The 15476-nt window shown below is 45.4% G+C and overlaps 1 protein-coding gene across 7 annotated transcripts in view; it reads right to left on the minus strand.

Annotated features, from left to right (window-relative positions):
- MCM9 (minichromosome maintenance 9 homologous recombination repair factor) overlaps positions 1–15476 on the minus strand; it is a 117700-nt gene that overhangs the window by 32206 nt on the left and 70018 nt on the right. For 5 of the 7 annotated variants that reach the window (XR_010599600.1, XR_010599599.1, XM_065588397.1 and 2 more), the window contains 2 exons: positions 12523–12668; positions 8178–10382 (listed from right to left, as the gene is read on the minus strand). The exons of the other annotated variants lie outside the window; for them this stretch is intronic. Coding sequence is in view for 3 of the 5 variants with exons in the window: in XM_065588397.1 (XP_065444469.1) it covers positions 8759–10382; positions 12523–12668 (1770 nt within the window). In the remaining 2 variants the exon portion in view is untranslated. Of the gene's footprint in view, positions 1–8177; positions 10383–12522; positions 12669–15476 lie in introns of those variants that run through there. 7 annotated transcript variants of the gene reach the window in all.

Consider the following 15476-nt stretch of genomic DNA (forward strand, 5'->3'; position numbering starts at 1 on the left):
ACTCCATGTGTGGAATGCTCTCCCATCCTCCCTACACAGCCAGAGGCTTAGGGGAAGGTGAGAAAGTGGTGGGGAGTGGCAACATATGGGGGTCAGGTAGGCCACTTGGGGAGCAGGTGAGAGGGAGCCAGGGAGCCTGAGCATTTTTGCACCCTCCTCTGTGTCCTTCTCTTTCCCTCTGCTGCTTGATGGGTGCCTGAGAGGCCAGGGTAAAGGTAATGTAAAAGACTTACCAGTGCAGGGGCCCGGCGCTGGGCCCCTGGAAGGGGCAGGGCCTTGAGTGGAAGGGGTGGGGCTGGGGGGGTAGCCTTCCCCAGCCAGCCAGCCCTTCCACACTGCCCAGCCGTGGCCACATGCGGCCCTGGTGGTGATTTAAAGGGCCCGGGGCTCCGGCTGCTGCCACGGTAGTGGTGTTGGTGGCTGGGAGCCCCAGGCCCTTTTAAATTGCTGGGTCCTGGGGCAGCTGTCCCCTTTGCCCTCCCCCGTTGGCAGCCCTGGGGGTGGGGGGCAAAAGGGGCGGCAACGTTAAAGCGCTGTTAGCTGTGTACGGGCCAGAACCAGCAGCCACTTCTTACCGGTATACTGTACCGGTCACTTTCACCTCTGCTGAGAGGCCTTCCCAAGCGAGCTGCCTCCGCATGAGAAGAGGTACCACAAACTTACAGTGTAACTGGCTGAAGTTTCAGAATAGAGACATCTCTTTTGGTTGTGTTGTTGCTCACAGAAAGGACTGGTAGAGCTTGCAGCAGCTGAAAGCAGATTGAACTAGCTGTTCTGCTAGACCAGCGGTTCTCAAACTGTAGACCGGGACCCCAAAGTGGGTCGCAACTCCCTTTGAATGGGGTCGCCAGGGCTGGCTTAAACTTGCTGGGGCCTGGGGTTGAAGCCTGAGCCGCGCTGCCCAGGGCCGAAGCCAAAGCCTTCAGCCCTTGGTGGCCGGGCTCAGGTTACAGGCCCCCTGCCTGAGTCAGAAGCCCTTAAGCTCAGGCTTTGCCCCCCCCACTCGGGGCAGTGGGGTTCGGACGGGCTCAGGTTTCGTTCACCCCTCTGGGGGTCATGAAGTAATTTTTGTTGTCAAAAGGGGGGGTCTCAGTGCAATGAAGTTTGAGAACCCCTGTGCTAGACCTTCAGAGCTGTGGCCAAGCCCAGCCTGCCTTGACCAACAGATCTGTGTGGTGTCTCCAGAGAACTGCAGACTTGCCATGCAAAGAACCACCAAGTGAAGGCTTTAACCATTTGAAAGAGAATTCTTGATTACGTAATAAAGCGTCTGGGGATGTTTAGTCAATGAGATTGCTGAGTTGGTCCACCAAGATGATTAACCTGAAATTCTTGGACAGAAAAGGCCTCCTGCTGTGGCACAAACTGTATTTAATTAATTATGAATTCCATTTAAAATTTCACCAAAAGAGAAAACATTCCTCACTTGTGAAAAATAACTTGGTTTTGTTATTGTGCTGTTTACTTTATTTCAGTGCTGTACATGCAGGTTAATATTTTTAAAGCCACCTAAAGGATTGGGATGCCAAATCCTTTCGGAGGCAAATCACAGTCATGCTGAATACAGTGCTCTCTGTATTGCAGTGTATCACCTTTCCTGAAATACAACTGCTCTATTTCACTTTATAGTCCTCTTACCCTAACAGAATTTATCTTGCAACACCCTTACTACAAATAAAATAGTAGAAATAGAACTTTCTGAATTTCAGAGCAATATGTAGAATATGTAGGAAATTTGGGTCCGATATTGATCCCCTGCTGATTTTATACCATTGCAATTCCACTGATTTCCAGCAAGGTGCTTCTGATTTCCAGTGGTGCGAGGGGAAAATCAACCAGACTCCTTAGCGACTAGATTTAGGAAAATTCCTAAAGTTCCTGGAACCAGATCCTCATTTGGTGCAAATGGATATAACTCCATTGATTTCAGTGGAACAAGATCAGTTTAAACTAGCGGACAATCTGGCTCCTGGTCCTAGTTCTGTTTTGATTAGATAATTTAGTAATTCACTATTACCTGGAAGCAGGCACCTTGTGTAGACATTTACACTTGGGCAAAGTAGGTGCAAAATGATAGCTGCAGCTAGGGTGAGCAGATTGTAAGTTTGAAAAATTGGGACACTTTTTTTTTCAGTGTGTGTGTGTGTGTGTGTGTGTGTACAGTTGCCTATATAAGACAAAGCCCATAATACTGGGACATCTGATCACCCTAGCTCCAGCATGAATGTAGAACTCTGATTTGGTAGAGCTTTGCATCCACTTTGCACAGATATAAATGATTAACAAGGTGCAAGGCAATGGAGAATCAAGGCCAGTGCTTTGATTTTATTTCAGTCAGTAACATACCATTTGCCAGATGATATTGACAACATGGGGCAGATTCTGTTGCCAGTGAAGTCCTCCTGGCATGGCAGGGATGGGAGGTGGTTATAGCTCCCTGATATAGCAGTGGTGTAAGTTACAGCAGCTTCTAGGAACCATCCAGCATGCTGAGGATAACAGGAGCAGAGTGTGCTCTCGCCACACCCCTTACACCAGGGCAATAGGGAGGTAGGACAGGGTTGTGAGTATATGCTGGCTCAGCACTTTGCTGGAAATGTGTGTGTTTTCCACTCCCTTTGAACGGCCTGAACAGTGCACAGGGAGTGAAGCAGGGCAGTGAATCTTACCTCATGTTTACATGCTTGCAGACAAGAGTCTTGTCAGCGGTTTTTGGCTGTTACCATCCCCATCTCTTATTAGTTGAATACTATAATTAGTGCTGTTCTGCCTTTATTAGTTCCCAGTGAGAGCATGTGGGTCTGATTCTCCTCACACTAGATTTACACCAAAATAACTCTCTTGGTTTCATTGGAGTTACTCCTAATTTAAGCAAGTGAAAAGAGAATTAGGCCTTCTATGTGCAATGGAGCCTCTCCAAGGACTTGCTGTGCCTTCCGTAATAGCTCTATTCTCAGCTTATTGTGTAGATAACAAAGACAAAATTCTACAGAGAATCCAGCTACAAGGAGGACTGTAACAAACAAGTCACTGAAGGTAATTTAGGATTCACATTTACCTGTAAACATGTAATGCATTAGTAAATTAATTTCCCACTGGACAAGCAAACACAGGATAAACACAGAGACTGAATTGTGTGTCATATTTAACAATACACTAATTATCATTTAAAGTACTTAGGTAAACACATGTGCCAAATACTGGGCTGCATTATAGCAGCTTTGCACCACATTTGCAGCCTGTGCTCTTTCTTCTACAGGCCTCTATCCTATGAGCTGTTTGCCCCCCAAATGTCAGCTTCCCCATTTTCCCCTCCCAAGGCCACTTACTGGGTTCCCAAGGACACAGTGTGGCCAACTATCACAATTTCATCAGCAGTGGCATAATTTTGGTTCCTGCTGGAGCCAGTCGGGCAATGGTGAGAGAAGCTCCAGCCTTCATGAGATTTCTAGCCTTGCCCAGCAGCCCTCACTGGCTGGCTTCCCACCTCCTGGGGAAGAACAGCTGATCAGAGCTGCTTTAGGAGGCAGGCAGAGCTCTTTCCTCTCCCAATCCCCCGCGGAACCCAGAAGTGTTTGGGTAAAGGAGGGGGGACAAGGTGCAGCAATATCATTTTCACAGGAAGGGTAGGTATAGGAGGGACGGGAAACAGTCCAACAACTCAGGGCTGCCTCCCTGCTTCTCTCGCCTCTCAGGTCTGGAGCTGCCCTCTCTCTCTACCCCTCCGCCCCACACCTTGACTCTCCACAGCTGCAGGATGGGCTGAGTTGCAATGGGGGTAAGGGCAGTTTTGAGGTCTGGGGACACAAAATGAGCGGATGTGGGGATGAGGGGGCACAGAACTGATATGGGGATGGAGGGCAATGCATAATTAATTGAGGGGCTGTGGGGGCACAGAGTTGATTGGCATTTGGGGGTTGGTGGAGAAGCTGGAAGGCCCCACCCCAGCAGCATTTTATACCCATTATGTAATTTGATCTCTAGCAAGAGCTCCTGCAAGAACAGCAGCAACAGAGAAGAGCCACGAGCATGATTAAAGGATTAGTAACGTGCCTTATAGTGCTAGACTGAAAGAACTCAATCTGTTTAGCTTAACAAAGAGAAGGTTAAATGGTTACTGTGATGAGGAAAGGCTCTGGCAGGGGAAATGCAGCAGAGAAGGGCTCCAGCACTGGGGAGCCGCAGGGAAAGGCTGCAGCACTGGGGAACTAGCAGAGCCTTTCCCCGCTGCTGGAGCCTTCCCCCACTACCTGAGTCTTTTCCTGTGGCAGGGAAAGGCTCCAGCAGCGGGATACCACACTGCTAAAAACAGTACGTAGATGGGGAGACGTGACTTGGGCAAGTAGAGAGCTATGTAGGGTACATGCTCTAGTATGTACCCTCACCCCTCAGGCATGTCTTTACTTGCCTAAGCCATGACTCATGATTCATGCTGCTATTGATACTCATGCTTGGAGGGCTACATGTGTATGTACACTACACTCTGCAGAAAGAAGCATACAGGGTAGATGTACTTTACAGGGCCAGAAAGCTTTGCTATACCTCAGGAATCGGCAACCTTTCAGAAATGGTGTGCCAAGTCTTCATTTATTCACTCTAATTTAAGGTTTCGTGTGCCGGTAATACATTTTAACGTTTTTTTACAAGGCCTCTCTCTATAAGTCTATATATAACTAAACTACTGTTGTATGTAAAGTAAACAAGGTTTTCAAAATGTTTAAGAAGCTTCATTTAAAATTAAATTAAAATGATGACCTTAAGCCGCCGACCTGCTCAGCCCGCTGCCAGCCTGGGATTCCGTTCCCCTAGGCTGGCAGCAGGCTGAGCGGGGCCTGCGGCCAGAACCCTGTCTGGCAAGGGGCCGGCAGCCAGAACCCCAGGTTGGCAGCGGGCTGAGCAGGGCCAGCGGCTGGGACCCCAGCTGGCAAGGGGCTGACAGCCAGAACCGGGCCAGCAGCCAGAACCCCAGGCCGGCAGCCAGAACCCCAGACCAGCAGCGGGCTGAGCAGGGCCTGGGGCCGGGACCCCAGACCGGCAGCGGGCTGAGCAGGGCCTGGGGCTGGGACCCCAGAAAGGCAGCGGGCCAAGCGGCTCAGCCCGCTGTCGGTCTGGGGTTCCGTCTGCTGGCCCCTTGCCAGCTGGGGTCTCAGCCACCGGCCCAGCTCAGCCCGCTGCCAACCTGGTGCTCAGGGTGGGAGGTGGGGATGTGGGGGGTGCAAGCGTCAGGGCATGGAGTGTGGGGGGGCTGGGTATGTGTGGGGAGTGCAGGAGTCAGGGCAGGAGGTGTGGGGGACTGGGTATGTGTGGAGGGTGCAGGAGTCAGGGCAGAGGGCTGGGGGCATGTGAGGGTGGAGTCAGGGCATGGGGTGGGGGGGCTGGGTATGTGTGGAGGGTGCAGGAGTCAGGGATGGGGTCATGGGGGGGATGCAGGGAGCTGGGGTGCAAGGGGGTGCAGGGCAGAGGGCTGGGGGCATGTGAGGGGGTGCAGGAGTCAGGGCATGGGGTGTGAGAGGGCTGGGTATGCGTGGAGTGCAGGAATCAGGGATGGGGTCATGGGGGAGGATGCAGGGGGCTGGGGTGCAAAGGACGTGCAGGAGTCAGGGCAGAGGCCTGGGGGGGTGGGCTGGGATCAGGGGGGTGCTCCCAGCCCCCTGCCCCTGAGCGGCTCACAGCAGGGGGCTGGAGGGATACGCCCAGCTCCTACCCTCCTTCCCCCTGCCTCTTCTCTGCCTCCTTACTGGTCTGAGCAGCGAGTGTTGGGGCTGCTCTTCCCCCCTCCCTCGCAAGGGCCATCGGCTGCAGGGAGGGAGAGCAGGCGGGGCTCGACGCAGCACACTGGGGGAAGAGGCGGGGGAGGAGGAAGCTTGGCGGCCGGCAGAGCCTGCCGTACAGCAGCAGTCAGCAGGACCAAGCTTGATTCTACCCCCTGCCCCCACCAAGGAGAGCGGTAGGTGGGAAGCGGAGAAGAGCGGGCTGGGTCGGGCAGGATTTTTAATGGCACGCTGCTGCCTGCTGGGGTCCGGCTCAGCCTGCTGCTGGGATTTGGCAGCGGTCTGAGCGGGACCCCGACAGGCAGCAGCGTGCCATTAAAAATCAGCTCGTGTGCTGTCTTTGGCACCAGAGGTTGCTGACCTCTGTTATACCTGCTCTTTTCTACTTCTGCTGTAGCTTTCACATTTAGGTTCTGATACTGCAAACATACACACACGTGATTTCAGTGCACCTACACACCAGTAATATTACACATGTGCATAAGTGTTCACAGGATCGGTGTCTACATTTGCTGCTACAAACAAATGTAGTGCCCTAGGACTTTCTTTTAAACATCTTTAAGGTAACCAGTGTGCTATATTCCTACCATAATGAAAACCTGACTGCATTTAGCATAGAAAAATTGGTTGCATATATAGAATGAACTCTGGGTACCGAAAAATTATGGAGATACTATGAGATAACAAAACAAAGAATTAGTTAAAGAAAAAAATAAAAATAGAAATATAGTGGGCCTGGAAGTCTATTGACAGCATAACACACTGCCCCATGGATTACATAGATTTTAGAGTGTTTAAATGACCCCAATTATATGAAGTTTTTATATAGGTCCACTATAATAGAGCTCAAAGGATCTTATGATGAACACATCTAGTGTGTATCTTGCTAAAAAGGAAGCTCTCTAGCCAGTCCATTTCTGGTACAGGAACATGACATGGTGCCAGAAGTAAACTAAGAACAGAAACAAAGAAAACAGCAACAAAGGTTGCAAACAGAAGGAACAAAGCAACAAAGGTAACAGGATCTCATCAACATGCCATCTTCAATGCTCCAGAGAACGTCAGCTTTGACAAACCTTCAGAATGGACACACTGGAAGCCGTACTTTGCAAGATTTCACATTGCAAACAAACTCCACAAAAAACTGGAGATATACAGGTGTCTTCTTTAATTTATTCTATGGGAAAGCAGGCAGAGCATATCTTTAAATCCTTTGACTTTACTGAAGACAGTCACAAAGATAACTATGAAAGGGCTCTGGCTATGTTTGATGCACACTTTATACTTAGTAGAAATGTGGTTTGTGAAAGAGCATGTTTCCACCAGAGAATTCAAGAAATTGGGGGAAATGCTGAATGTTTTATAAGAGCTCTCTATGTATTGGCTGAACACTGTGATTCTGGGATTGCAAAACATGAAAATATCAGAGATAAGCAGTTTATTGGGTTAACAGATAAAAATCTTTCACAATAGCTACAACTGAAAATAGACTTAACCCTAGCCACAGCTATACAGAAAGCAAAGCACTCCAGCCAATGGAAGCTGGGAGGGGCGGTGCCTGTGGGCGAGAGCCACGTGGACCTGCTTGCACACCTCCACATAAGAGCCAGACCTGCTGCTGGCTGCTTCTGGGGCACAGTGCGGTCCGCAGTGCCAGGACAGGCAGGCAGCCTACCTTAGCACCCCCTCTGCGCTGCTGACCGAGAGCTGCCTGAGGTAAGCCCATGCCCCAACCCCATACCCCAACCCCAGTCCTGAGCCTCTGCCCCCTAAACCCCTCATCCCTGGCCCCATCCCAGAGCCCTGCCCCTCTCCTGCACCCCAGTTCTGTGCCCCAGCCCTGAGCCCCCCCAAACCCAGAGCCCCCTCCTGTACCTCAAACCCTCATCCCCAGCCACAGCCCCGAGCCTGCACCCCCAGCCCAGAACCCTAATCTCCTCCTGCACCCCAAACCCTGCCCCAGCCCAGAGTCCCTTCCCACACCCTGAATCCCTCATTCCCGGCCCCACCCCGCAGCCCTCATCCCCCCACCCCAACCCTCTGCCCCAGCCCTGAGCCCCTCCCACATCCCAAACCCCTCATCCCCAGCTCTGTTGGGTCGCAGGCATCAACAATTTTCTTCAACTGGGTCGCCAGAAAAAAAGTTTGAAAACCGCTGCTCTATCTTGAGGGGGATTTTCTAGAAGAGAGGTGTAATTCTGAGGTAAAAATAGACATTGGTGATCCCAGAATGCATACAGAACCCCAGTACTCAGCACAAGTCATCACTGTGTCATGGACAGATGCATGCTGCAAGATCCTATTAACAAGTGCCTGGACCAGTGGATACTACTAGTTTAAAAAATAAATAAATAAAGCAGGCATACACCACACATCAAAAGGACAATGGACCACAGTAACCACAGACAGAGCAAAATTCTCTTGATATTGATAACACAGGAATACATATCACAACAGAATGGTATATCACAATATCACTAAATGCATCAAGGGAGAAGGCATGTAAAGGAGGAACAAAATATAACTGCACGGTTAGCTTTTGCTTCGCCATCTTGCTAACACTGTCCTCAAAAGATTGGAATAAATGGTACATGGGATGCAAGATCAATTAGAATTGTGTGTGGTTTATGAATTAAGAAAAAAATGTCAATTAATCCTGCTTCATTTGCAGGTACCACTATACTCTGAATAGGATCACAAATCACATGAGTATTCAAGTTACATCAGGTCAACTGAAACAGTCAACAGACATTATGAACAGTCTTGTAAACAATTAGAGAGGTAAACTAGCATCTGAACTGTGGTGTATGTCAAATCCTCAGCTGCTGTAAATTGACATAGCTTCAATGACTTAAAAGAAATATTTTGATTTATGCCAGCTGAGGTGCTGCCTGAGAGCTTTAGAAATAATTAGTATGAGTGATATTGTTTCCCAGTAATATATTGATAATGACAGGTGGATCGGGGCTGGAGAAAGGTAGAATGGTTTATGACCTTGGGTTTTTCCTAATCTCTTCATCCCAATCAAAATCTAATGTGGCATCGTCTAAATCTGTTATTGAGAAGAGAGATTTTCCTGTGACCACATTTTTATTGCTGGCATTTCCCAGTCCAAAACACTTTCTTTTGCTGCTGGTGCTCTCAGAATGGGTCTTCAGAGGCAGTCCCTGGCTTTCCTTGCTGTTGCTGGTGACATTAAGTGACGGTGGATTTTTCGATTTTGATTCAGGAGGTGACATGAAGGAAAACCTGGCTAGTTTTGCTAACGTGCTGGAGCACACCTTCTTTGTGCTCAGGCCACCAGGCATTTCCTCTCCTTTCCTGCTTTTCTCGGCAGTTGGCGTTAACACAGCATGGTGTCTAATATCTGAGATCTGTTTGGTCTCTGAGTGTCCAGTTGTAGCTTCTTTGATTTCTCCTTGTAAGGTTTCATTTTGCTGCTGCTCCTTTCTTTTATTATCAAGGGGTTTCTTCTCCAAACTATTGTTTCCTAAACTCATTGTTAGCTTTTTCTGGTGTTTCGCAGGGGGATAACGTTCTTCCTCTGGCTGCTCTTCTTCTGCTACAGTTCTCAAAATCCTGTGAGGCTTAAAAACAGCCTCTGATTGTGAGGGAGGCAATTCTGCATTGCTCTTATTTTCAGAAGAATGAACAAATTTTGTCCTTTGTCTGAATGAAAATTTAGCTAGTTTAGCCACTGGAGGTCCTTCAGTCTCAATGATTTCCGGCTCATTGGAACCTGCTGCGATTGCTTCCTTCACCGTTTGGTCTTTATTTCTTTTTCTCATGGAAGTTATCTGCTTCTCAGCTACTACCGTCACATTATTCCTACTCTTTCCTATTGCACAAACATTATTCATGTCACCTGAAGGAACTCGTGGGTCAGCTGCTGACTGGAAAGACAGTGGAGAAGGAAAGGTGTCTGCTTTGGGGTCTTGTGTACTTGCACAAAAATTGTGAGCTCTCTCTGTGCGCAATCTCTGCCACTTCTTAGAGACATGTTGTGTCACCACTGAATCAGGCACACTAGCATTTTCTGAGGCTGGATCTTTAATATTTGCCTCAGAATAAAGATTTTTATGTCCTTTTGTCCTTTTCTCATCAATACCAGAAACTACATCCTGTCTAAAAGTAGCATTGAGGTCCACAGTTGCCAGTGACTGTCCCATCCCAGTTTCTCTGCTTTGTCTTGAGCCATTTTTTTCTTTAGAGCAGGATTTGTCATTGAGTGTTTTCAAAGCCAAATTATCTACAGGTCTCTTGGGGATTAGGGACTGCTGAACACTTTCTTCAGCATCCATGTTGCCATCTACCATGCTGTCAAACCAGGTCAAGCTGCCATCAGCTCTGCTCTCATTGTGTTTACTCAGGTTATTTGTATCTCTGTTTTTACCAGCTCCCTGGCTAGCTGAGGGCTCTAGAGGTGTATCAGTTTTACTTCTCCCTTTGACCAAAGAATTTTGCTGTTTGCAGTTATTCCCTTGTTGGTCTGACAGTTCCGTCTGGGACATTTGCTCTGACTGCCCAAAGGTATCATCGCTTAAGGATCCATAGGTAGTATTTTTGCTGGTCTCTCCAGACTGCAACTGGCATGAATTTTCATTCTGTAATCTGTTGGATGAGGAGGAAAAAATATTTTTACAAGTAGGTTAATTTTTCATTTTTCTTCCTTTCTCTCCTTTGCTGCTCCTAATATATAGCAGCAGCAGAATAGAATCACTGTGTCCCATATATAACACTGGCCTTAGTGCAGCAATGTCTGATCTCCTTTTGCTCCTGCAGCAGATTCCTGCATTAAGTAGCAGAATCTGGCCTTCTTATTCATGGTAAGGAGTGCTTTTCTCCGTAAGGAGAACTATTTATGGAGTAATGCATTACTTAGCATGAGTAAGGGTGGCAGAATTTGGTCCATACTTATTAAATACTAGCATTTACAACCATATTTGGTTCACTCTTGCAAATTGCCTGTGTACTTTGCTCAAACAAAAAGTGGATTTTCGTATGAAAATGTAGATTATTCCATTTGACAATGTAATTTATATTTAGTATTATTTACTTAAGTCTGTTTTTCTGCATGTGCATATTCTCTTTCTGGGTTATTCACAATATGACGCACACAGTTAGATTTAGGCAAAAAGGTTACTGTTTTAAAGAGTAAATACATAACGTATCCTGATTATTACCCTGAAGTTAACCAGAGTGATGGTCTTTGATTTCAATTTTTAAAAAATGGGTTTACAGAATCACAAATGCCTGTAGTGTTTATGAGCGATGCACCCTGCAGTGACACTTCTTAGAACTGTGATCTCATCAGATCTCATGCTAAACAGGGTGAAATCTTAGATGAGAGATGGGTACGGAAAATTGAGATGCTGCACGAAGAAGTGGTTGTTGATGATTCAGTAAATGATTCACTTCCCTCAGAGTCACAATGGAACAAATATGTTAAGAAGCTCTGTAGTGCTCGGGGTGAAGCTTTCTGGATGCTCTGTAAAACCAGGTTCTCACCATTTGTGGTGGTTGTTTTCATTCCCATAGCTCATTTCGAAACAATAGGAGTGTTCTGGCCAAATATCAATCTGGTTAATTGTATTCTGCCTAAACTCCCCCATTTTAACAGGAGATACTATTTTTCTTCGCTTCATGTCCTAAATCAGTATTTTTATGCACTAATAAACAGCCATGTTCCATCTCAGAAGTTACTGCATTTCAGTGTTGGATAAAATAAATCCTATGTACCACATATGGCTTGTGTATCCTTTGAGACAGAAGATGCTATATAAGTGTAAGACATTTATTAATTATTATGTGGTTTCTCCAAGGTAGAAAGGATCTTAAAAAAAAAACAACCAAAAAACAAAAAGTGCAGTAGCAAAATGATGTGAACTTTTTTCTACTTTAAAACTTGCTATGGTCTCTTGGAGCCAGATCACATTCATCTTCATTTCAGTTGCTTTTATTGCTCTGAATGCATATTGGGAACGTGACTTACTCTGTGTTATAAAACAGAGCTGAACATTTTTCAAGGGAAATTCATATTTTCACAGCTGCTTTTATTCCTTTAATAACATTATTCTTTTATCTTCCTTTAATAAAAACAAGTATGTGTTTCTTATGGAGCTTGCTGTCAGTTCAGGAGACAAAAGTTATTTTTCTTTAGAATATTACTGCCTCACCTCAATAAGTTAAAAGGAGTTTTCTATTATTAAGAACAAATAGACTCTCCAAAGATTATACCAATGAGCTAAAAGCTCCTGACCATCCAGTGAGAATCTAAAATATTTTCAGTATCAAGAAAAATATATCACCCAAAAAAAATAATTTTGATCCAGACTTATCCCTCGTTATCACAAAGAAAGGGATCCCAACCAGACAAACATAAAATAATCTTTTTTTAAAAAATAAAGCAAAGCTTGCTGTACTTTAACAAACAGGAATCAAAAAGTTAATAAAATTAATCATTTAGCCACAAAGAGCAACTTTCTGACCTTACTGGAATTAGATTAAATTTATCTGGACGTATGTTGAAAAATCATTAAAATGTTATTTAACCTTCCATAAATTCAATAATCCCAGAATGAAAAATGATCTTGTAATGATCTCAGTATGCTACTTTAAAAATCCCCTGCTTTTTCAACTCCACTGAAGGTCTCTTTCCTAAGTCAGGTTCTATTTTTAGAATCTCTTAGTACAGTTATTGTCAGCAATCCTTTTACTCTATTGAATTCTTTGCTAATCTTCATATTATCACCTGTCAAGTCTTTTGAATTCTTCATGCAGAAGATTCTGCAGCTCCAGTCGCTCCAGGATGAGTTCACATTGCATTCGATACTGCTCCATTGGGTTTTCTGGAAATGAGGTATGCAGTGCATTGATGCCTCCAAGAAGTGCACCTCCCTGTGCCACCAGAAGAATGGAAACATCTTGGTTACTCAGCATCAGATTTTAACACCAAGGACAGTTTTATCTACAACATGCCATTGGCTATTTTAGCACTTGATGTGGCAAATACTTACCCAACAATTTTACTCACACAAGTAATTCCATAGAAGTCAATGGGACAAACTCACATGGATAAAGTTATGTACATGCATAAGTGTTTGCAAGATCAGACTCTTCGTTTATTATTATTATTACTGGGGTTTAAACAAAAAATATTTTTTTGGCCTGAAGAGACAGTTTATTATTAGGGATTTTTAGTTGATAAAAATGGATATTAGGAAAGAAGTCCTCTGAATTCCTTATAAAAATTCTAAGTGAGTAACATCTATAACTGAAGAGATTGTAACTTTTTCACTTAGGTTATGTCTACACAGGAATAAAAAATCCACAGCTGGCCCAGGTGAGCTGACTCAGGCTCACGAGGCTCGGGTTACAGGGCTGAAAAATTGCTGTGTAGATCTTTGGGCTCAGGCTGGAGGGTGGAGGGTCCCAGAGCTCCAGCTCCAGCCTGAACGTGAAAATCTACACAGCAATTTTTAGCCCCGCATCCTGAGCCCAAGTCAACTAACACAGGCCAGCTGCAGCCATGCCATGGGGCTTTTATCCCTGAGTAAATGTACCCTTAAAGGAGGAGAGGAACCCTGGTTGAATGGTTAAAACACAGGAATGGGAGTTCGAAGATTTGTGGGTTAGGGCTTGTTTATATGAGGAAAATTGACCTGCATAGCTATTCCGAATAACTATTCCAGTATAATTTAGCTATTCCATAATAACTCCCCCATGTGGACACTCTATTCTTGAATAAAAGTGACTTTATTTGGAATAATTACTCTGCTTGCTGCGTGCACAAGATGGACCTGCTCTCGGGATGAATCAGGGTTGTGCAGTAAAGGAGGCGGTTGTTTGAAGGACCTCTGCCTCATTTGTTGCAGAAGTTCGAAGGCGTGTAAGAGAAAGGCGGGTGTCATGGTTAAGACAATTGAATGCTGCCCTGGAGAACTGGATTCTGTCCTTTCCTGTGCCAGAGTTCCTATGTGATGCATGGCAAGTCATTTAAACCATACTTTTCATAGGTGGCCACTAATTTTGTGTTCCTCATTTTCAAGTTGTCCAACTTTAGAGTTTGGGGTTTGATTTGTAGAAGTGCTGAGCACTCACAGCTGCAAATAAAGTCACTGGGAGTTGTGCTTTGAACATATAAAGTGCCAAATAATGCCATGTACTCTGAAAACTCAGCTCTTAGATGTCTCAAATTAGGCACCCAAAATAGTGGATACTTTTGACTTTACTCTTTCTGTGCCTCAGCTCCCTATCTGTAAAATGGGGATAATACCACCCTCTCACCTCACAGGAGTGCTGTGAAAATTAATTAATGTTTGTGAAACATTCAGAACATACTAAAGTGATGAATGCCCTGGAAAATCCCAAGAGGAAATTAATAATTTTGTCTTCAGAGCAGGGTTTGAATAGTGTGCAGTAAATAAGGGTTAGGGCCACAGACTGAACAATGACAATACAACAACATATTGAATAGCTGCTCATTAAGTGAGCACTGTCCAGCCTGCATACTGAATGAGGCATGGGTGCTGTGGAAAAAACAGCATGTACTCATATAATTAAAGATGGTATCCTAACGCATATGCACAAGGGGGCCAAGTTAAGACAGCACAGGCCTAACTTCTGAGTGTTTGATTTTGCAACCTTAAAGTGTTCTTTTAATGTAGTGTTGGTGTGTGTGTGTGAATGGGTGTTATTTTTTGTTTTTGTATAACAGTAAATAGAATGTCACAGAATATAAGGTAACTTCCTGCTAATTTTCATCCCTTGGTCTTGTGCTCAAGCCTCCAAGATATTTGGTTTTCTAGAGTGCCATCTGCAGGGTAAGGAATGCTGCCCATCCAGCTGCCACATGGCCAGTCCATACGTTCAACACTTCTGATTGGCATTTATCTCTTTGCTTGATACACACATAGGCAGAACAAGAAGCAGAGCACCAGAGGTTCTCAATCACTCAAAGGAGTTTGCAGTGCTCCGAACAACTGGAGAACAGTGATGTGCACGTGAGGGTTGAGGAGCTGGGAAAGGAGACTGAAAATGAGAAGTACAAGGGGAAAATCGGAAACAAGGGAGAGGAGAAGGAGCTGGATAAGGAGTGGAAATCATGGAATGAAAGACAGAAGTATGAAGGGCAGAGAGCAAACTTTGGAATAAATCAAGGCTGAGAGTAAAATGTGGGATGGAAGACGGACAGGCAAGACAACAGGAGGACACAGAGCAAGGGAACAGAATGAAACAAGAAGGAGAGGTAAGAGGAGGTGGACAAGAAGGCAGACAGACCGGGAAAAATAAAGGTGGAATAAAGGATAAGGACAAGGAAATAAAAAGAGAGGCCAACCAGCCAGTCAACTGCTCAAGAGGACCAGAAGAAATACATGACTACTGAGCTAAACACCATGACCCTTGGTTTCGCACTGAGTGGGGTATAATATTGTAGGAGTTACAAATGCAAGGCTTGATTCCTTCTTTGCAAAGCTGAAAGGTGGCAGCCGTCAGCCCTTCTAGAATTATTCAAACACCTGCTTGTTTCCATCACCCTCCCACACTCTAAAAATTGACAGTTGGAGAGAAAATAAGAAGGCTTTTGAGAGAAATTATATGTCTCTCACCAAATTCAATGGACAAAAATGAAGAAACTAAAGGAAATCCCAACAAAACAGGTTGAAAAAGTAAGTAGCAAATGCTGTTGTCAACCAAGGGGAAACA

The sequence above is a fragment of the Chrysemys picta genome, chromosome 3 (genome assembly GCF_011386835.1).
Source record: "Chrysemys picta bellii isolate R12L10 chromosome 3, ASM1138683v2, whole genome shotgun sequence".
Lineage (NCBI taxonomy): Eukaryota > Metazoa > Chordata > Testudines > Emydidae > Chrysemys > Chrysemys picta.